General features: G+C 61.3%; 2 protein-coding genes across 3 annotated transcripts; one reads left to right on the forward strand and one right to left on the reverse strand.

The window, feature by feature from the left end:
* Positions 1-41: 41 nt before the first annotated feature.
* Positions 42-9174, forward strand: NES (nestin). Of its 2 annotated transcripts, none has more exons than XM_031040094.2 (4): positions 42-1140; positions 2076-2200; positions 3864-3937; positions 4194-9174. In XM_031040094.2, exons 1-4 carry the CDS (start codon positions 181-183, stop codon positions 8657-8659), a joined length of 5625 nt encoding a protein of 1874 aa, XP_030895954.2. In that variant the 5' UTR covers positions 42-180; the 3' UTR covers positions 8660-9174. The 2 variants fall into 2 exon arrangements, with proteins under 2 accessions (XP_030895954.2, XP_081681542.1); XM_081825416.1 differs by having other exon boundaries at positions 4416-9174.
* Positions 9175-16473: 7299 nt separating this feature from the next.
* Positions 16474-27353, reverse strand: BCAN (brevican). The gene is made up of 11 exons (XM_081825417.1): positions 27346-27353; positions 26973-27100; positions 26190-26483; positions 23972-24205; positions 22813-23460; positions 19434-19541; positions 18740-18898; positions 18116-18198; positions 17669-17813; positions 17212-17402; positions 16474-16921 (listed from the first exon to the last, which is right to left on the reverse strand). The coding sequence occupies exons 2-11, from the start codon at positions 27058-27060 to the stop codon at positions 16814-16816; spliced, it is 2058 nt and encodes a 685-aa protein (XP_081681543.1). The 5' UTR covers positions 27061-27100; positions 27346-27353; the 3' UTR covers positions 16474-16813.
* Positions 27354-27498: the final 145 nt, after the last annotated feature.

Raw genomic sequence — 27498 nt, forward strand, 5'->3', positions numbered from 1 at the left:
TCTGGGCACGGCCTCCTTCCTCAGAAAGCCACTCGGTGGGATCGGATTCCCCGGGCAGCCGTTCAGATCGGCTCCAGGCTCCGGCACAGCGCGGCGCCCGGACGCGGGCCCGCCCCGCTTCCCGAACTCCAGGGGTTAAGGCTCGGGTCCCGCCCCTTTTCCCGCCTGGCTGGCGGGAGTATGAATAGCCTCGTTCCCACTCCCGACGTTCAGTCGCTCGGCTGCTCCTCGCTCCGCCCCGCCATTGTCCCCGCCGGTCTCCCTTTTCCCTCCCCGTCCGTCCTAAGAGCTTTGAGAGTTGCTGGCTTCTCCCGCTGCCCCGCGTCTCTCCACCTTCGGTGGGTCAGACTTGCGAGCAAGATGGAGGGCTGCCTGGGGGAGGAATCTTTCCAGATGTGGGAGCTCAACCGGCGCCTGGAGGCCTACCTGGCGCGGGTGAAGGCCCTAGAGGAGCAGAATGAGCTGCTCGGCGCGGAGCTCGGGGGCCTCCGGGCACAGACCGGGGACGCCTCCTGGCGCGCCCGTGCCGACGACGAGCTGGCGGCCCTGCGGGCCCTCGTCGACCAGCGCTGGCGGGAGAAGCACGCGGCCGAGGTGGCGCGCGACAACCTGGCGGAAGAGGTGGAGGGCGTGGCAGGCCAGTGCGAGCGGCAGCGGCTGGCGCGGGAGCGGGCGGCGGCCGAGGCGGCCCGCCACCGGCGTGCGGCCGAGGCCGAGAAGTGCGCCCAGGCGCGGCTGAGCTCCCGGGCGGCGCAGCTGGAGCGCGAGCTGGAGGCCGTGGGCGCGGCGCACGAGGAGGAGCGCGCCGCCCTGAGCGCCCGGCCCCGCGCCCCCAGCCGCCCCGCCGCGCCCCGCGGGCCCCCCGCGCCCGCCCCGGAGCTGGAGGAGCTCACGCGGCAGCTGGGCGACGCGTGGCGCGGGGCGGTGCGCGGCTTCCAGGAGCGCGTGGCGCGCATGGAGACGTCGCTGGGCCAGGCCCGCGAGCGCTTGGGCCGCGCCGTGCAGGGCGCCCGCGAGGGCCGCCGGGAGCTGCAGCAGCTGCGGGCCGAGCGCGGCGGCCTGCGGGAGCTACGGGCGGCGCTGGAGCAGAGGCTGCAGGGCGGCTGGCAGGAGCGGCTGCGGGCCACCGAGAAGTTCCAGGTGACCGGGGAGGGTCGGGGAGCCGCGCAGGCCCCGTGGGGCCAGGGGCCCGGGAGGGCGGTGCGGGGTGCGGCTGCCCATTCAGGGGCCGCTTCTAGAAAGCCCGTAGTGGTGCCGGAGGCCCTTGACTCTCCCAACTTTGTCTAGAGTCGGGTGGGGATGGCGGGCTTCGGAGCCGTGCGGAAGAGCACACCCCTGGCCGGCTTCCTCACTGGCCGGGGCCGCGGGCTTGTCCCCGCCTCTGCTGTCGCTCCGAAGATGCGCGGGCCACCACTCCCAGCCCCCAGCTCCCCCAGCGCTGAGTCGGCCCCGTTCCTAGCCGCCCTCCTCCCCCTCGACAGGAGGGAGTCAGGGGCCCTCGAGGCGCGGCCACCAACCGGCCCTACTCCCTTGTCCCAGCTTCTCAGCTCCCCCCAGCACATTCCAGAAGCCGGGACAGCTGCTCCCCCTCACCCCGCGCAGATGGGACCAGCAGCTGGGAAAACAGCCTCCCGCCTGGGCCAGACAGAGGTCTGGCCACGGCCACCTCCCACCCCTCCTCTGTGAGGAGAAAGATTCCAGAACATGTGGGAAGTGGAGGGGGTGGGGGCCTGGTGTGAGGACCGACCAGGAGACAGTGACTGGGACCGTGCTCCGGGCCTCTTGATTAATCGTTTTTCCTTCTGCGTTCACTTTCTTTCCCTCTCCTCTCTGTAAGCATCTCCTCTCCTCCCTCACCTCCCCCTCCTGTGGGAGCTGAAGTCCCGTTTGCGCTCCGCATCTTCAGAGAAGGAGCCGGCCCCTGGGGGAGCCCGGGAGGGCCATCAGCCTCATCTCCGGGGCTCCAGAGGGGGCGCTCCGGGCAGGACGGAGGGGGTAGAGGCAGGAGTCGGTCAGGGAGCAGGCTAGTTAGTGGGGGGCCGGCCCTTCACGGGCTGCCTCCCCTTGTTCTGCAGCTGGTGGTGGATGCCCTGGAGCAGGAGAAGCAGGGCCTGCAGAGCCAGATTGCCCGGGTCCTGGAAGGTCGACGGCAGCTGGAGCACCTCCAGATGTCCCTCAGCCTGGAGGTGGCCACATACAGGTATGGGTTCGTTGGGCCCACCCAGGTGCAAGGATGCACACGCCCTTGCAGGCCGAGCTCCGCCCAAGGAGCCCAGAGCCATGGGTGGTGGCCACTGGGCTACCGCTAGGTTCTGTGACTCTGGGCTGATTCCTACCGCACCAGGACGGGTTCCACCCGAGCCCACCTGTTCCGCCGTGGGTTCGGGACCAAAATAGTCTCCTGTGCCTGGGAAATCTCCCAAGGAGAGGCGAGGCTGCTGAGTGGGGCGGCCTCAGGAGAGACAGCTGGACACACGTGGGGCCTCTCCATCCAGAGCCCTGCCAAGGGGCTGAAAAGCCAAAGTGTGTATGTGTGTGTGTGTGTGTGTGTGTGTGTGCACGCGCGCGTGCGCGCACGCACTCATGTTGAGGCGATGATGTCCTTGGGCAGCCCCACAAAGGAGAAATTGCAGGTTGGGGGTGGGGCACCTGACCCGGGCCTCGGTCTCCTTGTCTGGAGATGGGAGATGCGGGGGGTGACATCCAAGGCCCTTCCATCCTGAATGTCATGGGCCTGACTCCCCTCGAGCCCTAGCGCCCTGGCTGTGCCCAGCCCTTCTGCTGCTCACATTTCCTGTTGGCTCCAGAAAGGCTGAGACCGAGCAAGTGCTGCCTCTCTCAAAGCCACAGTCTCTTCTGGGAAATTGGCCTGTCCGGCTGAGGACCCAGTGATGGAGCCTGAGGACGGGGCTTTGCCACAGGGTGGGGGCTGGGGCTGGGCATGCAATGAGGACAGGACCCGGAGAACTCAAAGGCCAACTAAGACAGCGGCCCCGGGACAGGATCAGGAGGGCAGGGGAGGCAGGGCCCTGAGAGGGAAGGTCAGTGAGGGTGTTGGGCTGAGGAAGAGGGCACTGTACCTCCACGGGGCACAGAGCTCAGAGAGCAGGTGCCCCGTCAGCAAGGACAGAGGTGAGACCATGGCAAACACTAAGCAGACTCAGAGTCCTTGAGAGGAGCAGCATGTTCTGCATCACCCCTCCCCCTCTCCGTCCCCTCCTATTCCCCGTGGGGCACGGAGGCAGGGTCATGGACACAAAGACCTCCATTGCCCCGAAAGGCTTGGGATCCAGAGTACTTAGAGGTCCCAGGATGAAGGCCTTGACCCCCAATCAAACCACTCAGGCGAAGGGTCTGGGCAGGCTTAACCACTGGTTTTTGAGGCATGAAAAGGATTTGGAGAGAGAGAGCGGAATTCATTTGCTTTTGTCTGTGACCAGCTTTGGGGCCCCTGGGGGAGGAGGGAGGCTATCCCATGGGAACGGCCTGAGCATTCCCACTCCCCCCCCCCCCAAGCCCCCTACTCAGACCCTCCGGAGGGCACTGTGCACAAAGGCAGCAATTAGCATGAGAATGGGCCCCACAGGATGGATGAGATCACTGGGGGGGGGGGCTGTGTGGGTGTGTGCGCACTGTGTGGGAATCTGCCCTGTGTCCCAAGTAAGCGTGTGATGCTGTGGGGTGTGTCCATGGGACACCCCGGGTGCAGCCAAGTGTAATCCCACGCGTGGCCTTGTGCTGCAGTGGAAATGAAGAGGAATCGGGCAGGGCCAGGGACACAGGCTCAGCCGAGTCCTCCCTGGCTGGCTTGCCAGAGGCCTGCGGGCGGGTGGCTGACCCAGCATTTCCTCCCTCATCCGCAGGACCCTCCTAGAGGCCGAGAACTCCCGGCTGCAGACCCCCGGCAGCGCTTCCAAGGCTTTCCTCAGCTGCCAGGGTAAGAGGAGGGGCCAGACCCTCCCCCCCACTCTCTCCTTCTTTGCCCTTTATACCCCAGAGTGATTCCTCTCCTGGGAGACCCAGTCTAGGTCTTGACTCCTTGGCCTCCTGTAGCAGTGAGTGTACTCTCCGCCCAGCCCGTGGAAGGTGGGGGCAGGGCTCATGGGCGCTCTTGCCAGAAGTGGTAGCTGCTTTGAAGCTCCGGGCCACCGCCAGTCCCTACTGACGCTGTTTCTTCCCCTCTGCCTTTCCAGACCCTAAGCTGGAGCTGCATTTCCCTGGGACCCCAGAGGGCCAGCATCTGGGACCTTTGCTCACTGCCCTGAGCCCTACTTCCCTCTCCTTGCCCTTGCCTGATACCCTTGAGACACCAGTGCCAGGCTTTCTGAAGAGCCAAGAATTCCTCCAGGCCCGTACCCCAACCTTGGCCAGCACCCCTATCCCGCCCACACTTCTGGCTCCCTGTGCCATTACAGATACAGAGATCAGAGCCCAGGATGCCCCGCTCTCCCTGCTCCAGCCACAGATTGGGAGGCAGCAGGTTCCAGAGGCCCTGCACTCTAAAGCCAAGGTAGCCATCCCTTCCAGCATCCTGCCAGGACCAGAGGAGCCTGGAGGCGAGCAACAAGAGGCCAGTACTGGCCAGTCCCCTGAGGATCATACCTCCTTGGCCCCACCCCTCAGCCCTGACCCCTGTAGTTTAGAGGCCAAAGGTAGAGAACCCGGTGGGTCTGGAATGGCCAGCAGATTCCAGGAGGAAGGTGAAGGGCAAATCTGGGGGCTGGCAGAGAAAGAAATGGCCATAGAGGTAAAAATGGTGAACAGTTTGCAGCAGGAAACATGGCAAGAAGATGGGGATCTGAACATGAAGGAAATCCAGGACTCCCAGGGTCCTTTGGAAAAAGAAACTCTGAAGTCTATGGAAGAGGAAATTCAAGAGCCACTGATGTCTCTGGAAAAACAGAGCCATGAGGCAGTGAGATCTCTAGAGAAGGAGAATCCAGAATCTCTGAGGTCTTTAGAAGAAGAGAGTTTAGACACATCAAAAGGTCTAGAAAAGGAGAATCAAGAGCTATTGATGTCTTTAGAAGAGAAGGATGCAGAAGTAGTGAGACCTCTAGAAAAAGAGACTCTAGGACTACTTAAACCTGTAGGAAAAGAGGACCCACAGACATTGCAATCTCTAGAAAAGGAGAATCAAGAACCAATGAGGTCTCTTGAAAGTAATCTAGAGACATTTTTATATCCAGAAAAGGAAAATCAAGAGTTAGTAAGGTCTCTAGAAGAGAACTTTGAGTCAAAAAGAGATTTAGAAAAGGAGACTCAGAAGCCACTGAGGTCTCTAGAAGATGAGAATCTAGAAAACTTAAGACTACTAGAAAAAGAGAACCAAGAGTCTCTGAACTCTCTAGAAGATGAGAAGCATAAGACCTTGAGACCTGTAGAAAAAGAGAACCAGGAACCACTGAGGTCTCTAGAAGAAGAAGACAAAGAGACATTGAGGCTTCTAGAAAAAGAGAACCAAAGGTCCTTGAGGTCCCTAGAAGAAGAGGAGCAGGAGACAGTGAGACCTCTAGAAGAAGACAACCAGGAGCCAGTGAGGTCTCTAGAAGATGAGAACCAGGAGACATTGGGACCTCTAGAAAAAGAGAACCAGAGGTCCTTGAGGTCTCTAGAAGAAGAGGACCAGGAGACAATGAGACCTCCAGAAGAAGAGAACCAGGAGCCAGTGGGGTCTCTAGTAGAAGACCTGGAAACACTGAGACTTCTAGAAAAAGAGAACCAGGAGCCAGTGAAGTCTCTAGAAGATGAGAATCAGGAGACATTGGGACCTCTAGAAAAAGAGAACCAGAGGTCCTTGAGGTCTCTAGAAGAAGGCCAGGAGACATTGAGGCCTCTAGAAAAAGAGAACCAGGAGCCAGTGAAGTCTCTAGAAGAGGAAAACCAGGAGACATTGGGATCTCTAGAAAAAGAAAACCAGGAGCCAGTGGGGTCTCTAGAAGAAGAAGGCCAGGAGACATTGAGGCCTCTAGAAAAAGAGAACCAGGAGTCAATGAAGTTTCTAGAAGATGAAAACCAGGAGACATTGAGATCTCTAGAAAAAGAGAACCAGGAGCCAGGGGAGTCTCTAGTAGAAGAAGACAAGGCAACATTGAGACCTCTAGAAAAAGTGAAACCAGAGCCACACATGTCTCTTGGAAAAGACCAGAAGATATTTAGACCTCTTGAAAATGAGAATCAACAGTTATTAAGGTTCCTAAAAGAAGAGAATGTAGAGACAATGAGATCTTCAGAAACTGAGAATCCAGAGTCACTAAAGTCTGCAAGAGAAGACTTGGGAATATTGAAATCTCTAGAAACTCAAGAGTCACTGTGGTCTCCAGAAGAAATGAATCAGGAGACAATGAAACCTCTAGAAAAGGAAATTCAAGAAGCACTGGACTCTGTGGAAGATGACCGAGAGACACTGAGACCCCTAGATAAGGGGGACCAGGAATCACTGAGATCTCTGGGAGGGTGGAACCTAGAGAATCTGAGACCTCTGGAAGAGCTAGGTCAGGAAAGTCAAAGGAACCTGACCGAGGAAGAGACCCCCGAGCAGATGGAGAATCCAGAGTCTCCGAGGTCTTTGGAAGAGGAAGGACCGGAGTTGCCACTGTCTGCCAACCAGCAGGGGTGGGAAGATGTGGTGGGGGACCGAGAATTGGAGCAGGATTTGCCCCCTGGCAGGGCGGCAGCGGGCCAGGAGGCTGAGGCAAAGCTGGACGTGAGGGAGTGGGCTGGCTTCGCCGGGAAGGAGTCTGTGGGGCATGGACAGCTGCGGCTGGTGGCCGCAGGGGAGGTCTGGAGCACAGGAGAGGGGCACCCAGGGAGCCCTGAGCCCAAAGAGCAGAGGGTCCCAGTTGAGGGAGCCAGTGGGGAGGGAGGCACTGAGGGCTTCCGGGACCCCGAAGGGCAGCCAGAGCAAGTGGGGGTGCCAGGCCTCCAAGCTCCCCAGGGAGTGTCAGAGGTGAGAGAGCCGGTGTTGGAAGGTAGAGATGAGTCCCTGGGGGGTGGCCAGGCCTCCCCAGAGGTCACTTCGGGGTTAGAGACAGCTGTGGGCAAGTCTGCTGCGGGAAGCCGGCAGGGACCAGAGCAGGAGGTGGTGGGGCTGGAGGACCCAGGCCCCCCGGCCAGAGAGGAGAGGGAGGCGTCACCCATGGGCGAGGAAGGTTTGCAGGCAGAGAGGATGCAGGGTTTGGAAGGGCCCAGAAAGGACCCAGAGGAGGCAGCTGCTCTGGACCCAGAGCTTTCCACCCCGTCCAGGAAGAGCACAGACCCCCTGCAGCCTCCCAGGGGCTGGGAGGAGGCAGAGCCGGGGGCCCCGTGGGGAGCAGAGGCGGGGCTCCCCGCTGAGACCAAGTGCCCCTCTCACAGTGGAAGCAGTAGGGGTACCCCTCAGCCCAGGCCCCTGGGGTCAGAGGAAGCAGGAAAAGATGCAGAGCTAGTGCTGGGGCCCCCCAGCCCAAGGCCCACTGAGCCCCGGGCGCCCGCCCCAATCCCTGGAGATGCCCCTGGGCTCGAGCTCCTGGCTGAGGGGAGCCAGGAGGCTGGCTGGGGGCTGGAGGGCAGTGCAGAGGCTCTGGGAAGGCTGGAGGGGGAGCAGGAGAAATTGGGTTCTGAGGGGAGCCCTGAGGATCTCCAGGAGGAGGGGGAGGAGAACAGAGAAGACAGCGAGGCTGATGAGCTTGGGGAGACTCTTCCTGACTCCACTCCCCTGGGCCTCTATCTCCGGTCCCCAGCCTCCCCCAAGTGGGACCTGGTTGGAGAGCAGAGGCCCTCCCCTCAAGGGGAGGCCAGAGAGGAAGGCTGGGATCCTTCTGTTCTGGCCCCTGAGGGCTGTGGGGCTCAGCCTGGGGAAGAGGAGGAGGAATGTGGTCAGGACTCTGACTTGTCGGAGGAGTTTGAGGACCTGGAGACCGAGGGTTCTCTCCTTCCCAGCATCCCCGGCGAGGCTGTGGAACCTCCAGGCCAAGTGCCTCAGCTGCTGCTGGAGCCTGCAGCCTGGGACAGGGATGGGGAGTCCGATGGGTTTGCAGATGAGGAAGAGAGTGGGGAGGACGGAGAGGAAGACAGAGAGGAAGAAGATGGGAGGGAGTCGGGGGCTGACCAGTGGGGCCCAGGGTCCTCTGTGGGCCCCCTCCCGGCCCTGAGTGGCCCTCAGAGAGGGAACTTCCTGGGGTCTGAGACCACAGATGGCAGCGTCCCCTGGGATGATGGCCTGAGGGGCATGGCAGCCGATGTTGGCATGACTGCCCTGGAGACTAAGTCCCAGGACAGCATGGAGCCCTCGGGCTCGGACGAGGAATCTGGCCCTGTTCCCTTGGAGAGGGAGGACCAGGTCCCCGGCCCTCTGGGAACCCTCAGTGGGGTGGGAGACATGGGCCTGGGAGTGGGGGACAGCCTGGGTGTCAATGGCCAGGGCCCCAGCCTGAAGGAGGAGTTAGAGCGTGTGAATGGGGGGGTGTTAAACGGGCTGCAGCAGTCCGAGGGAGGAGGGCAGGGGAAACTGGGGGGCCCTGAGGCGGACCAGGGCAGCCCCTTGGAAGAGGAGGAGGACGAGGGGAGTGCCCTGAAGGCCCCTTGGGCAGGACCTCCTCTTCACCTTGGCGTGGGCCAGTTCCTGAAGTTCACTCCAAGGGAAGGAGATGTCGACTCGTGGTCCTCAGGGGAGGACTAGGGAGAGCTCCTCCCTCGCTGAGGACTCGGGGTGTGTGTGTGTGTGTGTGTGTGCGCACGTGTCAGGGGGGTCCCTCAGCCCCCTCCCTGCTCAGAGGCAGCACCCTTAAGTTATGATCCCTTGACCTGTGGCTTCTGTCCCAGAGGCTGGCCGGCCAAGGTGAAGCAGGGTGTGGTATGGGGGTGCGTCCCAAGAACGGAGGCTCCAGAATGCAACCCAGCCCCTCCGACCCTGCTGTCCCATGAGGCTTCAGCCAGCTGAACCACTGTAGGACTAGGCCCCTTTCCTCCCACACCCCTTCTCCCCCTCCTGCCATCTGGAAAGGGCTCCTCCCAGGGGAGGGGGCTGTGGTGGTCCTCACCACAGGGCTCACCAGCCCTGTCCCCCCTCGCTGCACCCTCTCAGGGTGTCTGGCCACTGGGTGAGGGTGTGCTCCCAGGTCCTGACCCCCGTATTCCTGCCATGTTGTGTCTGGCTCATCCCTGCTTGAATAAAGTAGTTCTTCCGCCCCCGAAGTCTGGACTTTTCCTTCCCCAGTGTGGGGGCTCCTCAGGGCCGGGCGGAGTAGAGGAGACAGGGTGACTGGGGAAGAAGCTAATGTTGGGGAGGGGCTGCCTCTGAGGAGAGAAGGAACTGGAAGGCCTCATGGGGCCCGGGGAGGGCTGGGTGGCAGTCCAGGTGACCCCAGTGCTGGCAGAAGTCAGGCCCATCATCATCTCTGCCCACAGCGCTGATGACAGGGATTAGGCCTGGGGCCACCCCACCTTGTGCATCCTCCCCGCTCCCCCGGCCCCTCAGTGCCGCCAGGATAATGAGCCCCTTGCCTCCAAACCCAAACAGTCATCTGGCCTGCAATGTTGGCTCCAAGTGGCTGGGTCAGAGCAGGATGAGGGAGGCTGTGTGGCCTCTGGTCAGTGTTTAACCTCTCTGGACCTCAGACTCAGTCGGAGTGAGGGGCGCTGGGCTGGGTGACGGGGAAGGGGTTGGGGGGTGCCTTGGGGGCAGGAAGAGCAAGAGGAGGCTGGGGAAGGCCGGGGCGGGGGGGCTGCAGCTTAGATCTTCAGTGGGACTTGCCTCCCGAAGATGGGATGAGGCCGTGAGGTGGGGGTAAACCGAAGTTGTCAGGTGTGAAGGAGCCAGGGGCTGTGCTGCCAACTGGGGTTCGGCCTGGGGTCCCCCCAGCCACAGCTTCTCCCCGCCCCCACCTCTCTCCCCAGGAGTGCTCCGGGTCCCTGTGAGGGGCAGGGAGAGACCAGGGGTTCCCAGGTTAGGTGGGGCCTGAGGCCTTGAAGTCACGATACCCAGAGAGAAACTATTCCTGGCTCAGCTCCGCGGGAAGGAAGGGCAGGCAGCCCCTCCAAGTGTCCGGCTGGGGGCGGGGTAGGGGCGACCGAACAAACGTTCCACGTTTGGAGGCCAGCCCAAGTCCGGGAGCAGGCTCTTCCTCTCCTCAGGCCCAAGGCTGAAGGCAGGGGGACAATGAGAGGATGGAACCCCAGCCCCAGTCCTAGCCCCGCTGGCTTGCACTCGGGTCCTCTGGCCAAAGAGGGGTGGACGGACAGGAGGCGCCCCGAGAGACTCCCGCTGTCTCCCTCTCCACTCAGGAGTCTCTGTCTTGGGCGCCGAGGCCCTCATGTCACACACACCCCTGCCCTTGGGTGCAGGATCCTGTCTGTCCCCACCCTTCTGGCAGCCCAAGGCCCCCGCTCTCCTTCCTGTACCCACTGCTGGCAAGGCCTGGTCTGATCCCGCCAGCCCGCCGGGCCCGGGGCCCAGCACTTCAGCATCCAGGCAAGTAGGGCCCACCCGCTGCCCCTCTTCATGGGACAGAGGAGCCCTGTGCTTGATTTCCCCAGGCCCTCGGGCACCACCGCCTGGGCCAGGGGCCAAGGACAGAGGCCACGCCGAGCAGTCCTTCCCTGTCCCCGGGTGTCCCTCCTGCCCCCTGATGCTGGGATCCCTGGTCCCCTACAGAGTCACCCCCACAGTCCTGAACAGGGGGAAGGATGTGAGTTAGAGGTCAGGACTTCCGGAAAGGGGGTAAGTAGTGGAAGGTGTGTTCTCTTTGGAAATGGCAGTCTGTCGATGCAGCAAGAGAAATGAAGGCTGGACAGTAACAGCGCCATTCCGGGAGTGATAAGAGGAGTGTCACTTTTCAACAGATATTTGCTGAGCACCTACTATGTGTTGTCACTGTGCAGACACTGAGAATCCAGGGTTCCTTACCCCCTTCTAACTGAACAAGGGCTCCTGAATGGAAGTCACGTTTGAAGAGAGCCGAGGAGGAGGAGGTTGTGGGAGTGCAGAGCCGAGGGGCTGGGGAACCTCACCTGATCTGGGCTGGGGGGGGAGGGGGACGGGGAAGGAGGGGGAGGGAAAGGATCCTAGTCGGAGGGAGCAGCATGTGCAAAATCCTGGGGCAAGACCAGAGAGCCCAGGGGGTTGAGGGGCAGAGGTAAGGCGTGTGTGGCCAGAGGTGGAGGGTGAGGGGGAAGAAGGTTCGCAGGGAGGCTAAGGAGAGTCTGGGTCTCTGGGCTGAGGCCTTGCCAGGCGGCCGGGAAGTGTGCACGTCTTCCGGGGGGCGTGAGGAGCCTCTGATGGCTTGAAGCCACAGGTGGCAGGACCAGGTCTGCATTTTCAGTATAACCTGTGCTGGCCAGGATGGGCTTCGGGGAGGCTACTGCAGTGGTCCGAGCAGGGCCACTGGTGGCAGTGGGCACGAAGAGGACAGCAGTAAGGCAAGCAGGATCTCAGCTCTTGGGGGCCCACTGTGGGGGACGGAGGGGGTGTGGCAGCTGGAAGAAGGGGGTCCCATCTTCTGAGCCGGAGAATCCGGAGGAGCTGCCTCGGAGTTCAGGAGAGAGGGCCAGGGTGGAGACAAGAGCAGGAGGGTGGGTGGCCTGGGGGTCACCCAGAGAGAGCCCAGGACAGAGCTCTCAGGTACCTACCCGCAGAGAGGCCACACTTGGGCAGGAGCCGCAGGAGAGGCCAGGGAGCGGGAGGGCCCCGGGGCCCGCAGCTCAGCGGACCCCGTCCTCTCAGAAAGTTCCAGGAGAGCATGGACTTTGTCCAGCCCAGGGTCTCTGGGGGCCCAGGGTGCTCAGCAAACAGGTAGGGAATGAATGAGGGCAGGAACTGTGATGAGGTCAGACGACAGGAAGCGTTTCGGAGGGTGGAGTCCCCAGAGGAGGGAGCGGACAGGCAGCACCCAACCCCCCAGCACCCCCCCAACACGAGGACAAGCGGGAGGTTATTCTGGGGCCTCTGCCGGGTAAATATAGCCTCGGAACGGGGTGGGGGCGGGGTGGGGGGCCGGAGGTGGCTTCCTCGGTTTGTATGGGGCACTTCCTTATAAGGCCATGCAGGCCGAGGCGCCAGAGGGTGAGGTCAGGGGCTGAGCGCTCCGTTCAGCCAGGCTGATGCTGTCCCTGCTCTGCCACCTCGGGGCCACCCGCTGGGTCTCCGAGGGAATCAAAGGCCTGGGCTTTGGGCTCGGGCCAAGGGAGCTCCGAGGGGGGCCTCTTAAAGGGCCATCGGGCTTCCTGCCGGCTGTGCGCGCCCAGTGGAGGGGTGGGGAGGGTGTCGTCCAGGGTCGTCTGAGAAGGCAGCGCTGGGGCCCCGCCACCTGAGGCTCCATGAGGCTGTGGCTCCCCGGGGTCTCACCTTACACCGCCCCCTGCTGGCTGCCCCTCTCGCTGGGGCCTCTTCAGATCAAACACTTAAGAGTTCATCCATTGCTTCCAAACGCCCTGGCCCCTCAGCTCCCTGCGCCCCCCTGCCCCTCCTGGGGGACCAGCTGCTGCCACTTGACCCTTTGGTGTCCCAGCTGCTGTGTCTGCAGTGGTATCCTTGGCAGGCAGGCAAGAAGGAATGTGGTTTAATTTCAGCTGGAATGTGCCCTCTGGGCTGCCCACAGCGAGGGGAGGGGACGGAGACCAAGCCCACCCGAGCCCAGGAAACCCAAGAAGACTCTGGGCTTGGGGACGGGCCCCCGGGTCCCCCGGGACCTGCTCCCACCCTGCAGCAGAGGCTCTGCTTGGGGGGAGACGGGTCCCACAGCAGGATGGGTCTCCCTGGGAGCTGGGGAAAGAGACGCTTCTTGTGAACGCAGCAGCGCGAGTGGGTAAAGAAAGGACCCAGGCGCCTGTTCCTAAGTCCGCGGGCCCACCTTAGAAAGACAGAAGAGTCTCAAGGGACTAAACCAGGAAGGGACTGAATGAAGGAGGAGGGACAGAATGGCCTAAGGTGAGGCCCCCACCCCCCCACCCCCGATTCTGGGGCAGGAAGCAGAAGGAAACAGGGAGCTGTTTCCTGTCTCACATCCACGTCTCTGCTTCTGTCTCTGCTGGGGGGCCCCTTTCCAACCTAGCACCCCCACACCCAGATCACACTTGTCTCTTCTCCAGATTCCAGGAGCAATGGACCTGGCTCCTGCTTTCCCACGTCTTCCCCAGGCCCCATTCTTCCCGGGTCCCCAGGGTGGACGGCCCTCCTGTAACCTGACAATGGGAGGGGGCCCAGACCCCATAGGCCCCTCCAGTCTTGTCCAGGAGCCGCAAGCTCCCCTCCTCCAGCGCCATTCTCCCTGCCCACCCCCATGACTCAGCTGCAGCTCCAGAAATAAACCGAGGCAGATGCCGGGGGGCCACCATCGAGGAACCAGCTCTCAGCAGCTGTGGGCTCAGCTGCTGACAAGCCAGGGCCCCAGGGTCCCAGGAAGGGTTGCTGGAGGCTTCGGGGCTGGGGAGATGCCTCACTGGCTCTGGCCCCTCCCGGGCCCTTGCTCAGTCTTGCTCACCACTCACAAGCCCACTCTCTCTCCCTGTCTCCCCAGTTTTGCCTCTCCACATCTGCTACCTGCTTTTCTCCCTCTCCCTGGTTCCTTGCCAACTCCCAAATCCCTTGGTCTCTCCTGGGCTCCTTCCTTTTCTATTCACCTCACATGTCACAGAGAACTTCAGCTCACCTTGATGGGGAAACTGAGGCACAGAGAGATGTCCCCTGCCAATGCTCCTAAGAGTCCCTAGACACCTCTTGGGGTCCACAGAACACAGGTTAGGGGGCTGTGGACTGCTCCCCTTAAATGCCCCAGTCCCAAGTGGTCAACAGCCCTCCCTGGGCTAACAAGCTAGCCAAAGACTAAAGGAAAACCATCAGGGAATAAACACACAGGCTGCAGATCCACCCACTCAGACGATTAGAGGCCAGAGTCCTCCGGTGGGCGAGCGTCCTCACATTCTTCCTCCTTCTCCCTCTTTTCCTGTCTTTTCCCCCCTTCCCCACCCCTTCCTCGTGCTCTGCTGCTGAGTCTTTCAGTTCTTCCTTCCCAGGAGGAAGCCGGCTGCTTTGTAGCAGGCGGAGTGGAAGTGAGAGTGGAAATGAGATCTCAGGAAGGACTGTATGGTCTGGAGGAGGCAGATGGGAGCCAGGGCACCTGGGTCCTCACTTCAGGCAGGGATCGGACTGCAGTCCCCAGGGTGAGCCCTCCCAGCCCCGGGGGTCTGACCAGCTGAGCATTTTTGGAAGTCTTTAGGCAGCCAGGACAATGGGGCCCTTTCTCTCCCTGCGCAGGAGACAGTCCTACAGACGTGGTTGAGGCTGGGACAAAGGCCCCAGTGAGGTCAGGGCAGTGTGTGGGAGTTGGGGGTGGGGAGGTGGGGACAGGGGAGGAATGGGGAGGCGGGGTGGGGGTCAGAGCAGTCTGGGGGAATGCCGGGGACCATGGTAGTGGGAGGGCACCTGGACAGTCCATCTCACCAAACCCTCGGGCCCCTGCCTCCTTCTCTACTTCTATCCATTCACTCTGACCTCCTTCCAAGAGAACAGGAAGCCCTAAGGGGTCCCCACGTTAGACATGTGGGAAAGAGAAGGTAACCACACGTCAGGGGGCTCAGCAGTTCCTAGAGGGGCAGGGTGCGCCCCCATGAGCATGAGGTGCTGATCCCCCTCCCCAGCCATCTCCCCTGCGCCCCCACGTGCACACACACACGCGCGGGGGTCAGGGCTGGATTCCGTTCACAGTGCTGAGTCATCCCTGCAGCAGCTCCCCCTCCTCCAGGAAGCCCGACAAAGCCAGGAGAAGGCTTCCGTTTCCGGCAGACTTGCTAAAGCAGGTGTTGGGGAGGGGGGGAAGACTCCAATTCCAGCCCTGTGTCAACCTCTGGGCCTCTCCTCATCCACACGTCAGACGGTGGACCCCTGCCTACAGCCGTGGGGGAGACTCAGTGAGGAAGTGTTGGTGACGGGCGGGGAAACCAAAGCCCCTCCAGCTCCCTGCCAGGAGCCCTCTGGGGGATCCCCCTGCCGTCTCAACTCCATCTCTGTGAGGATCTGTTTCTCAGACAACCCCCCTTAGGAGCCCAGGGACAGGCACTGCCCCTTCCTCAGCTTTCTCTTCAGGCCCTACCTTCAAGGGGCCATCTGGGTCTTGATCCACTCAGTTCCCGCTAAAGGCCTGACGTCCCTAACAATGCACTGACGAGGCAATCGCAGGGTAGTACGGAATGAAGTGGGGTCTACTCTGGCCCCAGGATCGTTTTCTTCCCTGTAGCTCCTGAGGAAACAGCCCCATTCCCTCGCCATGGTGGCTGGGTTGTGTGGGGAGGGCGGAGGGTGGGGCCGGTGAGCCCGGGTGAGGAAAGGAATGCGGGGTGTGTGGGCCTGGAAGTCATGCTCGCATCCAAGACCGCCGGCTTGGGGTGTCCGTGCAGGGCGGAGAAGGCGCAGGAGCTGGGCAGCGCGGCACCTGCCCGGCCTCGCCTCGCTGTCTCTGGGTCTCTCCCCATGGCCCCCGGCCCTCTTGCTCCTCTGATCTGCCTCCTGTCTCTGAGGTGTGCAGGTTTTCCCGACTTCCAGGAAAAGGAATCGAACTGCCCTGTGGGTGAGTGATGACCGGCAGGCGCCAGCAGACGCGTGCGCGCGACGGGGTGTGCATGCGTGTGCCTGTATCCTGGGGGCCCGGCCCCGCGGCGGCAGGGGTCCCCCCACCGCGAAGGCCCAGGAAGGACGGTGCCGTGCGCCGCGGTGAGGGACACACGCACTCATGGCCCGTCCTCCTCTCCCCGGTTCCGAGAGTGACCTCACCATCCCAACCCCGCTGACTCACAGCCCCCGGGGCCAGCGCAGCCTGGCCGGAAGTCACCCTCTGCCCGCCAGCCCGCTACCCCCTTTCCCACCCCGGCTGCTCCGAACGAGAGGTCGCGGCGCCCCCTGGCGGCCTCCCGGACTTCTGCGGCTCCTCCCGCCCGGCCCCACTCACGCACGCGCACACGGCACTCTCAGGCTGCCTTGCAGCGCCCTCTGCCGGTCACAGCCGGGAGAACTACCAGGTCCCTCCCGGAGCCCAGCGCACAGCAGGGCTGGGGACGTCTGCCCGGCCCTTGTCTTGCTGCCCCATTCTCCCGTCTCTGCTTCCTCTGCTGGAAGTAAGCCCTCCTGCAGTCTGGCCCCCAGACCTGCATTCCCTTCACCCTCACCCTCGAGAGAACCCCCCCCCCTTGGGGAACCTCCGAACTGGGCCACCAAGGCACGGGGCCTCCCCGCCTTCCTCTGTGGGCCCTCCGTCCCTCTCCCTCCCCAGACTGTCCAGGACTGCTTGACTGGACACTCTGTCACTCCAGCTCCTTCCCAACACCCTGATCCTGTCCCCCAGCTCCCGTGAGCTCCTTCATTCCGTAAATCGGCACTGGGCCGCTATTCCTTGCCAGCACTGTTCTCTCCACTGACATCTTGGGGACTTCTCTGACCTTCAGAATCTAATCAATATCCTGGGAGGCCCAGCCCAACCCCACTCTCCTCTCTTTCTCTCTCTCATACAGAAGCATCAAACGCAGCTTTATTTCCTGCTGGTTATACAGGTACTCCATCCTGCAAACCCATTCCCTGGGAAATCTGAGAGTGGGTGGACCACGTGCCTCCCAGGGGAACAGAGGGGACAGGATGGCAAGGAGAGGGCAGTTGAGGCACTTAGGGTCTTCCTTGAGGCCCTGGGGGGGAAACCTGATGCCCAGGGTAGGGGTGAGAGGGAGCTGCCCCGTACTTCCCACAGACCCCTGGACTCCAGCTCCACCCCTCTCCTGTTGTCACCTCCTGCAGTGGGAAGAGGGTGGGGGGAGAGGGCGGTGCTGGGGGCGGCAGTGTTGAAGGCCTTGCTGTCTAGGGACCCGGGGCGGGACTGGAAGGAGGGGTCAGCAGTGCCTTCCAGCGTCCCAGGAGCCTCCCTTGATGTCCTTCTGGGGCCTTCAGTGGGTGCAGAGCTCGAGCCTGGGAAAGACAGGCACACTCAGCCTCTATGCTGGGCTCCTCCCTGTGTCTCAGAGCCTGCCCTCTGGGGTCATGATCTCAACAAAACACTTGCCCGGGCCAGAGTGTGGCCAATGCTCTCAGACTTCAGCACTGAAAGGGATCCCAGAGCATCCCCCCACCCCCGCCCCATTGCCTCAGAAGGGGGCAGCGATGGCAGCAAGGTCCCACAGCCAGTGGCTGGTGGAACTGGGACTAGAGCCCAGGGCTACTGTTGGCTAGCCCCCCACCAGCATCCTCCCAGCACTCACAGGCCTGCGGGGCACACAAGAGATCTGGGGGGGCTCCCAGCGACCATTCTCCTGGCAGCGGATCAGGGGCAGGTTGCGCTGGGTCAGCCCCTCCCGGCACTGGTAACGAAGAACCGTGTCTACTTCATAGCGCAGCCGTGGGCGGCCAAACACTTGAGCCAGGGGCAGCTCTGGTGGAGGCCCACAGGACACTGCAGGGGGGACACAGTCAAGAACTGGGAGCCTGGCTCTGTGGGTGACAGTTCCCAGGATCGGGATGCGGGGGGGGGTGCGGGGAGGGCCTCAATGTGATGCAAAAAAGAGCAGAGGTTCCTAGTGGACCCACCTCATTTGTTATCTCCCCCTTGCGCATGGCCTGGGACACATTTCTGACTCCTCTGTAGCTTTGCCCCCTCCTCCTACACACACACCAGTCGCGGGTCGTCTTGGCCCCCTCCTCCCCCGTGCCCGGCCTCACCCAGCCCCATCTTGCAGGTGTAGGACAGGTGGTAGTTGCAGGGTACATCGCTCCATTGTCCCTGATCATGCCACACCATGACCACGCAGTTCTCTCCGGACAGGAAGTAGCTGTCAGGCTGCCCAGGATTCCAGTTCTCATAGAGCTGGGGGGACGCGGTGGAGGGGGGTGTTGAGGGGGAGAGATGGACCCAGAGGGCCCGAGAAGGAGGGTGGGAGGGGCACTAGAAAACAGGGGGCCCAGGAGGTGAAAGGACAGGTCGCGGGCTTTGGGGGGAGGGATGATGGGAGGAGAGAGGAACGCAAGGAAGGGAGGCCGGCCCAGGGAGAAGAGGGACAGAGAAGGGACCAGGAAAAGGAGGGTGAGGGATGAGGTCACTGGGGGTGGAGGGCAGAAGGGCTTGGAAGAATCGACCTAGCCAGCTAAAGGGCAGCCGGAGCCTCTCACCAGGGGGACGCCATCTGACCACAGGAAATCGCCTTCGATGGTCCGGTCGTTGAGCCCGATCCACTGGTACTCGCGGTATCGACCTGGGGAGGAAGCGCGGGCGGACGCAGGTGTGCAGTGAGCCCCGCTGCCAGCAGGTGGCGCCGCTCCCCGTTCCCGCCAGACCCAGCCCGCGCTTCCCGGTTTTCCAATCGGTCCGTCCAACCTCGGCCCGCGGACGCATAGAAGGCACGGCCCGGGCCGGGCGGAAGGGGTGGGGGAGAAGAAAAATATCAGCAGGGCCAGAAAAGGGAAACTGGAGAGAGAGTGGGGGAGCCGATGGAGGTGGCAGAGCCGGGGAGGCGGGGAGGGGCCGCAGGGGTCGTCGGGCTGGTGCAGGTGGACCTCCTGCGCCGGCCTCAGCCGGGTCCTGCTGAAGCCCCACTACCCACGCGCGGAGTGCGAGGGAGGGAGGGAGAACGGAAACCGGAAGGAATGAACGAGGTAAACCAAGTCCTGAGTACCCGGATTAATGAACAAGGGAGGTAATTAATTCACACACTCACTCGTGATTAATGATGGGTTAATGAGTGAGTGAGAGAGAGCAGGTGACGGGGGTCCCCTCCAGCCCCGCCCCCAGCCCACTGTTGATGAAGTCCTGCTCCTCGGGCGTGCTGATGCTGGCCAGGTGCGCGCCGTGCAGCCGGCACTGGGTCTCCGCCTCCTCCCAGCTGCTCCGCGTGGAGAAGTGCTTGTAGCAGGCCCCCTGGAAGACGTCCCAGCCGGGGCTGCAGAAGCGGAGGCCTGGGCACAGAGGGGTGGCTCACTGAGGCGGGAGGGGCCACGGCCCTCCCGCCGCCGCAGCCTCAGGGGGCGGGGCTAAGGGGCAGGAGGCCGGGCGCCCAAGGGCCCCGGGGAATGGGGGCGAGGAGGAGCCCCGAGAGGCCCCGGTGCAGGGGCCTTGATGGTTTCGTCCTCTGAGCGCCAGGGACCAACGAGGGCGAGGGCGGGAGTCCCGGACTGGGTCTCCGCAATCCTCCATCCTAGAGAAGGGCTGTGCCCTCCTCTCTTCCCAGAAGAGAACTGGCAAGTAGGGCCAGAGGCAGGTGCACGCTGTGCACTCCTCGCTGGGGGACCGCTTGAGAAAGGTATGTGTGGTCCACTTAACAGATGAGGAAATCGAGGGTAGGGCTCAGAGAGGTTATGTGATTTGCCTAAAATGGGGATTCATTAATGACAAGGCCCAAATCGGTGCCCTCCCTCTGGGGTGCAGAGCTAGCACACTGCGGCAGGGTCCAGGCCTCAGCTCTACCCCCCCACCGCCCCTCAACACACTCACCAACATCACACAGGTCCCCCCCATAGCCAGGCAAACACAGGCAGCGGATCCCCTCCTCCTCCTCCAAGCACGTCCCACCATTGTGGCATGGGCTGGGGACACAGTCACCTGAGGGGGGAGAGAAGTGAGGTGGGGGGAGCAGGGGGCACAGCTCTGCGGCCTGAGCCCCCCAGAAGAGGGTTCAGAGAGCCCACAGCCCCGACCTTCTTGTCTTGGGAGCTCTCACGGCACCTTAGCAGTCAGCCCAACCCTAAGTTCTGGGTTCCTCTCCCATGCTGACCCCCCTCAGCACCTCCCCTTCAGCATCGTCTCAGCCCTGTGCTGGCCATTGCCATGGCCACCAGTGTGGACCCAGGGTAACAGGCTGGGGGAAAGTGGCCAGGAAGGCCCCCAGAACCCAACCCCACGAAAGGGAAAGACACTGGGCTGTGGGTCATGAGAGCTGGACTCTCATCTCGCTCCTGGCTCTGCTGAGTGACATTGCGCAGGTCACTTTACCCCTCTGGGCCTGGAGGCTAGTCCCCCACCTGCTTGTCTTGGGGCCAGGTCCCTGACAGTTCTGTACAGTTTAGGTGGGCTGGGTGAAACCGGAGGAGAGGCCAGCCACCGTAGCGACAGAGAGCTGAAGCTGGTCCCTTACTGCTTCTGGGACCTGATGTTCGGAGGTGGGGGCAGGCTAGCTATTCTTCTGCTGTCTACAGGAGGGGGTAAAGTCCACCCCAGAAGCACCAATGGGAAGCACTATCACAGTGAAGCACCAACGTTATTTCCCTGACTCTATGCCCTCATCGCCGCCCGCCCCCCAGGAATGAAGCTGTGGGCTCCCACAGTCCTACAGTGCCGGCTCCTCACACTCTCTCAGCACCATGCAGCCTCTTGCCTCCCCTCTTATCTCCCCAGACTCCCCTCCACTTCGGGCTTTCTGCACGTTCCCCAGCCTAGAAACCCCTCCGATCCATCTCTCTCCCTTCTTCTGGCACTCTCTCCTCCAGGCAGTCTTCTTAGACTGACACAGGACCCTGAAGGCCTGCCATCTGTTGTCTGGCTGGGTCACCTGCCTTCTCCTCTGGACTCTCCTCCTTTGGATCCTGGGATGGGAGGTGGCTGCCCTTAGACCAGGCCCGAGGGCTGGATGGGCAGATTTCACTCCTTCTGGTTCAGGAAGGGGAAGATGGTCCCACAGACTGACGGTGCAGGGCTGGGCTTTCAGCTTGGAAGGGGAAATCGGCCCTGAGCAGGACTCTTCAGAGCAGGCCATACCCCTAGCAGCCAAGGGCAAGGCCCACTGTGCTTCCCTTGGGCTAGAAGGGGGAGGAGAAGCTGGAGGTGATCCCAAGAATTTTGCTGGAATGACCTAGCTGTTTGGGGTGAAATGAACCAGCTGTTCCAGCACCCCACTCTGTCACCTCCCCTCCTAGCCTGCCAATAGTTTCTTCCAAGCTGCCAGCACTAGCTCCCCAGGCAAAGGGGGAGGGGAGCTGTTTTACTTAACCCATGAAGCACCAGGCCCCACAGAGGGTAGGCGTCCTAAAGCCCCTTCCATTCCTCACACTTTCCTGGGGGACAGAGACTTCCAAACTTGCTTCCCCACCCAGGCCATGAGGTCCCTCCCCTGGCTGTAGGGGGAAGAACCTGACCTAGGACGGACAGAGTGGACGTGAAGGAACTCTTCTGGAGACATTCTGCTCCTCCTTCCCCCCCTCTTGGGGCCACCTACTATACACGACCAGAAAGCTCTTCCCTCCTGCTGCAATAGCAGGCCAAAGGACACCCCTTCGCCTCCTGGTGGGGTAACTAAGATAGCGCAGAGACTCCACTGCTGCTTCTCTTCGCACCAAACCCCCTCCCAACCCACACAGCACCCAACTCCAAGGCCAGCTGGGCAGGGAGCCAATGGTTGAAATGGGCAAGGCTGGGTGTGATGCAGGGGCCCCTAGCCCACCCTGGACCATCTAGGAAGGACGGTCCTGGGACTGGGAGGACCCCAGCCTTCTCCAGGGTCTCCATTGGGAAGCTCAACCTTCCCTGTGTCAGTGGGACTTCTCTCAGACCCCAGAACCTAACTCCACACTCCTTGCCCTCTACATTTCCTCTCCATCCTCGCCTCCTGATTTGTGTCTTCTCCAGCATCAGGGACTTTGAGATCCTTTGGGTTCAAGGAGAGTGAGACCATTCTTCCGAGGGGTGAGGTGGTCATTAGTGCAGGGGCCAGTGAAGGAGGGGGTGGCTGTGGGCAGTGGGATGAAAGTTAGATCCCGTCCCCCTGCTGAGTTGTGATGGGGGAGGCTGGGGTACCCGGGTGCCAGGGATGGGCTTCAACACTAAGATGGACTTCCTCCATCACTAGTCTGTATGTATAGCTCTAGAAGGGAGCCACCAAGATGGATCAGAAGTGAATACAAGTGCACACACACTCTCAGGCTGGCGGAGGTTTCTCCCCATCAGGAGTGAGGGACTACAACTCCCGGCAGTCCCGCGGACTGACAGACCCCGACTCCTCTGTACATTCAGATTTGGGCTTGTGGCAGTCAGCAAGGAAGGCAGAGGAGAGCCCGAGTGGGGAGGATGAGGGACCAGTGAGCGTGTTAGAAGGGAGGACAGGAAAATGCACTCGCTGAGGATGAAGAGGAGGAGGCAGAGAGGCGCAGAGAGCAAGGGAGAGAGGAGAGGGAGAAACAGGGTGCGAAGGGGAGCATCATAGAGTTGCCCGCAACACAAATCCAAGGAATGAAAAGGGCAGACAGCTGGGGATGGAGACAGAGGGTGCCAGAGTTTTGGTTATAAAGTGGTTTAATAGAGATTTATTTCCAAGGCTTGTTTTCCATGAAACAGTCGAAAAAATACTTCACAGAAGTAGTCGCTTAAGGCTCTGTGGGGATAAGCGCTCTCCTAGACCCCAGAGGCTGAGGGCAGGGATGGAATCCCAGGCTTCCCTGATATCAGTGGGGTGGCTGAAGGGGATGGCACACTGGAGGGGGAGGGGGTAGCAGGAGAGGGGCCTGGGCCCCAAAGAATACAATAAGCCCCCAGGGCACCTAAGGTGCATGAGGCTGGGGGTGATCTGTGGGGCCGGTGAGTCACAGGTGGAGAGCCAAGGGCAGGAAAGGGCCCCAGGTGGTCAGTGGTGAGGCTGGAGTCACAGGGTGGGGCCACGGAGTTGGGAGTCATGAGGTGAGAAATCAGAGAGCGGGGATGGATGTCACAGGTGCGGCATCCAAGACTGGACACCCGCAGGTAGAGGTGTGTAGGAGAACGAAGGCAAAGGATAGGAGAGGCTGGGACAACGGGGGTTAAAGGACCATAGGTCATGTGACCCAGAGCTTAAGGGGGAGAAAGGGAAGGAGGAGAAAGAGGAAGGTCGAGCCTTGGGCAAAGTTACCTGATGAGGGGGCCACGGCCACTCCACCTTGGCTGGCGCTGTCAGTGGGCAGCACTGGCTGAACCCGCACTGAGGTCCCTGTTGGGACAGTTCTTCCAGAATTCTCTTCAGAGGGGGCCTCCAGTTCCCTGGCACTCTCAGGGGCCTGTGTGGCTGGAAGCAGGGCAGGGGTATCCTCAGAGCTCCCTGTCTCCTCATTCTCTCCTCGAGGAACCCCAGACAGCTCAGGACCACCAGCCTCCTCCCCCACCTCTCTCGCCCCAACCGGAGTGGAAGGTGGCGGGGATGCCAGTTTCCCGTTCCTGGTAGTGGGTAGAGTCTCAGTGGGTGGTCCAAGGACCCTTGGAGGCCCGGGAGCCTCTGGCTCTCCATCGGGAGGTGGTGATGCACCAGGCTGTAGGACTGCACTCGCTGGTGGTGGGGATGCGTGGGAGAGCGATTCCTCTAGGGCTAGCTCAGTGTGGAGAGGAGTCTCTGGGTCCGGGCTGCTGAGCTCGCTGGGCCAGGCCCACAGGGCCTCATCTTCCACCTCCTCCTCTTCCTCCTCTTCTTTCTCTTCTTCATCTGTGTATTTCTCTTCTTCCTCCAAAGCCTTGCCTTCCTCTTCTGAGGACCCCAGGGGAGGTACAATGGATTGCGCTTCGAATTCTAGACAAAGCACAGATGGTTCAGCACCAGGGACAGCACCAGCCCCCCACCCCCACTCCGACCGGAACACTGCAGGGGAGGGGTGGGAAGGGGAGGCCTGGGGGCGAGGGGAAAGGCTGCCCCTGGGATAGGCTGTCTTTGCTCCCCACCAGAAGACCTTCAGCTTGAGCAGCAATACTGAGACTACCTGGAGAACGCTCTGTGAGCACTCATTAGCCCAGGAAAAAAACACAGTCATTGTAGCTCTCTCTCCTAGGCTTGAAATCCTCTAGTCTATTTTGGGTAGCTAAGGGGGAGGAGGGAACAAAGGAGGGAGCACCCTCCTCCCCAGACCCAGAGAGTTGGGAGTGGAATGTGCTGGAAAGGCAAGGGTTGGAAGATTACTGGAGAGATGCCCTGCATCGAGGAGATGCTGAGAAAGAACAGGACAAGTCGTGCCAGCCGTAAGCCCAGCAGCACCCTGGGCTTACACCTTCACCCCCACCTTCTCTTACTAGGGGACTCCAGTTACCGAGGAGGGTCCTCGGGGCCTCTGCTGGGTCTTCTGGAGTGGAGCTTCCATCCGCGCCATCCTCCACGATAGGGATGGAGTAAATGGCTCCCCGGGACTCGCTCTCCACAGTTTCCCGAGGCAGCTGAAGTTCCTCCAGGGTCTCTGTCACCGTGACAATGGCCTCCAGCCCATCAGAGGCTGGGTCCAATGCTGGGTCGGAGGCTTCAGGCGTGGCGGACGGCTGGGGAGAGTCTGTGTCAGGAGGGAAGTGCCAGTGGGAGGTTAACCAGGTGGCTCTGCCCTCTAGCCACAGCCGTGGACAGACCCACGGTCTCAGCACTGGACTCAAAGACCATGAGACTCTCTCAATTCTCACTCATCCTTCCTGTGGAGGACCCAGGGGACCCAGGGAGCACGGAGGGAGTTCATCACTTGTTCCTCAAGAATTAATCAAGGGCCCACTCTGTGACATGCCAAGCATTCTTCTGGGCACTGAGGATACAGTGAAGAACAGTAAGCAAGCCTCCTGCCCTAAGGGAGTTTATAGCCTAGCTACAGATAACAAACAAAAAAACATATATTATAATGTTATCATATAAAGAACAATTAGACAGAGTCAGGAGACAGAGTGGTGGGGAATACTACTTTAGATAGAGTGGTCAGGAAAGGCTCAGGAGAGAGACAGTCCCTTGAGTAAGGAGATGGAGGCAGAAGGATAGAGAGGTGGTCTCAGCACCTTGGGACCCTGCTTTTGGAGCAAGGTGTGAGGGCTCCCAGGGCTCCCAGGGCTCCCAAGACTTTTGAAATGGAAGGGGACAGGTGGACAACACCCAGGAGAGCTGAAGGGCGGAGTGCGGGAAGGACATTCAGCAGTCACCACCTGAGGGTCTCAGCATTGGGGCAGGAGGGCAAAGACAGGGGCTACCCCATCCTTCAGGGAGCTGCTCCCTTCAAACAACTGGAGCTTTAGAAAGGATTACCTGTCTTTGGAGAAGAGAACCAAGATCAGAAAACCAATGAAGCGATGGTGGCATTGGGCTAAGAAAAGCCCCGAGGGCTGTGGGTGCTCAGCCAGACGTGACGGCACGTCCTGCCCCCATCACCTGCTCCAGTGAGCCTTGCTCCTGCCAGGCGAGCAAAGCCATGCCCTTGCCCGCCTCTGTCCTCCACCTGTTCCCAACCGGTCATCCTCTCCCTCGCCCTCCTCTCCATTCAGCTGCTCTTTCCAAGTCTTTCTGGGACAGTGCTCGGCACATAGTCATGAGCAGTGCAAAGACATGTTCCCTGCAATTGTGATCGTCATCATCATCCCTCTTCCAGTTGGCCTTCCTAGATGGACCTGCCTTCCTATGGACTTCACTTCCCCACCGCTCCCTTGCCCCGGACTAAATATATTTGGAGATCTGTCCCAGCAGAAGTAATGCTTTTCTCTCAGTCTCTCCTCATGCTGGGAGCAAGGCATCTTATCTTCTCTTGGACTGGAGGCTCCCATGGCAGAAGAAGTGTCTTTCTCCTTCAGACCAGGAGCTCCCTGGAGGTAAGGGGATTCTCCTTTCATTTCTGCCTCCAGCCCAGTACTGTGGGCTCACAAGTGCAGTGAAGACCCAGACACCCCATGACTGTCAGCCACCCGAGATCTGGGCCTTGTGCCTCTGGGGGTCCCAGGCACTGCCTTCCCGTCAGCCCCCAATATAAGATGTGGTCAGAAAGCCATCTCTACACCCAACTGTCTTTGAGGATCTGCTCCCTGTGGGGGGAATTGTGTCTGTCCATCAACACTTGGTGGTTAAATATCTGACACCCTCAAGCTGAAGGTTCTGGAAGCCCCGTGAGGGCTCTTGAGGGCACGATGTTAACTGGAGCACACCATTCATTGGATTCAGAGAATGTCCGTCATCTCTGCTCTGCTAATGAGCTGACCAGAAATGGAAACCTCTCCAACCGCCCAAAACTGAAGAGGTGGCTTTGACCCTGGAGAGGCAAGCCATGGATGGCTGAAGGGAAGGCAGGTGAGGGGGCACAGAGAGGCAGGTGTTCCCCGAGGCCACACAGCTCAAGCCAGAAGGCATAAGCAGAACGAGGACCCTAGGTGCCAAGCCGAGTGTCACCCAGGGCTCCTTCAGGCAAGCGGCAAAGACGGGAGAAACGTGGGTCCAAGCCGCGGTGGGGCCCCGGCTTAGCTCTGTGTCCCTGACAGAGAGCGGGCCGTCTCAGCCTCTGCAGGGAGGTCGCTCACCTCGGAAGCAGTAGACGTTGAAGCGGCTGTGCTTGTTGGGAAAGCCAGTCTGGTTGGGGAAGAGGAAGAGTGTCTTGACGCCCGGCAGGCCGCCCCCGCAGCGCTGGCTGGGCCTGACGATGGGGTAGCGCACGCTGCCATCAGCCAGCCAGCCTGGGCTGCAGCGGTCCAGGCCACCATCCCAGGCTGCATACAGCTGGCCCGTGGTGGCGATCTCCGCACCCCGCTCCCGGCAGTATGCCCACGCCTCCTCCAGCGTCAGCTTGTCTGGAGGGGCGCCCAGGAACAGCTCTCCTGGGAGGGGAGACGAGGCTGGGTCACCGGAAGCTGGGAGCCCCTTCCACCCTGGGCTCCCGCAGAGACCCTCGGCTGGCCTCTCTGGGCCTCTGTCTCCGCGTCTGAGACATGGCATCAACTACCCTATTTCAGGTCAAAGCTCGGGTAGAGCCTCAGGATAGATGTCACTACTCCGAGGGGCCTGGCTCCACTTCCTCATCCGCAAAGAAGGAGTGAGGCCCAGAGATGCTAAGAGGTAGAGAGATGCGCAGCAGGTGGCAGCAGGGTGAGACCCAGAGCCAGTCTCCGGCCACCTGCCCAGGCTTTGGCCATGAACTTGCTTCCATGACAGTGTCCGCAGGGTGGGACCTGGGTTGTTTCTTTGGATGCCCCCTGGATGCCCGCTTGAACACATGAGGGACGACAGGTCCAGCAAGGCCCCAGGAGGACCTCTGGACAGCGCTGGACGAGGGCAGAGAACCCCGAGAACCCCTCACCCCCGATCACCATTTAGGTCTTCGGCATAGCAGTAGACGTCATAGAGGTCGTCCGGGTCCACCACGCCGTAGTTCCGGACCCCAGGGAAGCCATCCATGTCTCCATAACAGGCCTCTCGTGGGGTCTGTATGGGATACCTGGGAGCGAGTACAGACACCTTCATCAGGGAGCCCTCCAGGGATGCCCCTCCTGAACCACACTGCCTTTCAATGCAGCCAGCTGTCTTCCCGGTTCTGCAGGGACACACCCCAGGGCAGGCCAACCTCGTTGCCCGGAGGCAGGGGGCCCCGGATGGCTAGCCTGAGACAGCAGGAAGCCCCCTGCAGAACCAGGGCCCACCTCAGACACAACTAGAAACCCCCGGTCCTCAGCCCCCCCCCACCTCACGGTCTGGTCCTCAGCCCCCCCCACCTCACGGTCTGGTCCTCAGCCCCCCCCCACCTCACGGTCTGGTCCTCAGCCCCCCCCACCTCACGGTCTGGTCCGCAGCACCCCCCACCTCACGGTCTGGTCCGCAGCACCCCCACCTCACGGT

Source organism: Leptonychotes weddellii, chromosome 6 (genome assembly GCF_054177405.1).
Source record: "Leptonychotes weddellii isolate Sample4059 chromosome 6, ASM5417740v2, whole genome shotgun sequence".
Classification (NCBI taxonomy): domain Eukaryota; kingdom Metazoa; phylum Chordata; class Mammalia; order Carnivora; family Phocidae; genus Leptonychotes; species Leptonychotes weddellii.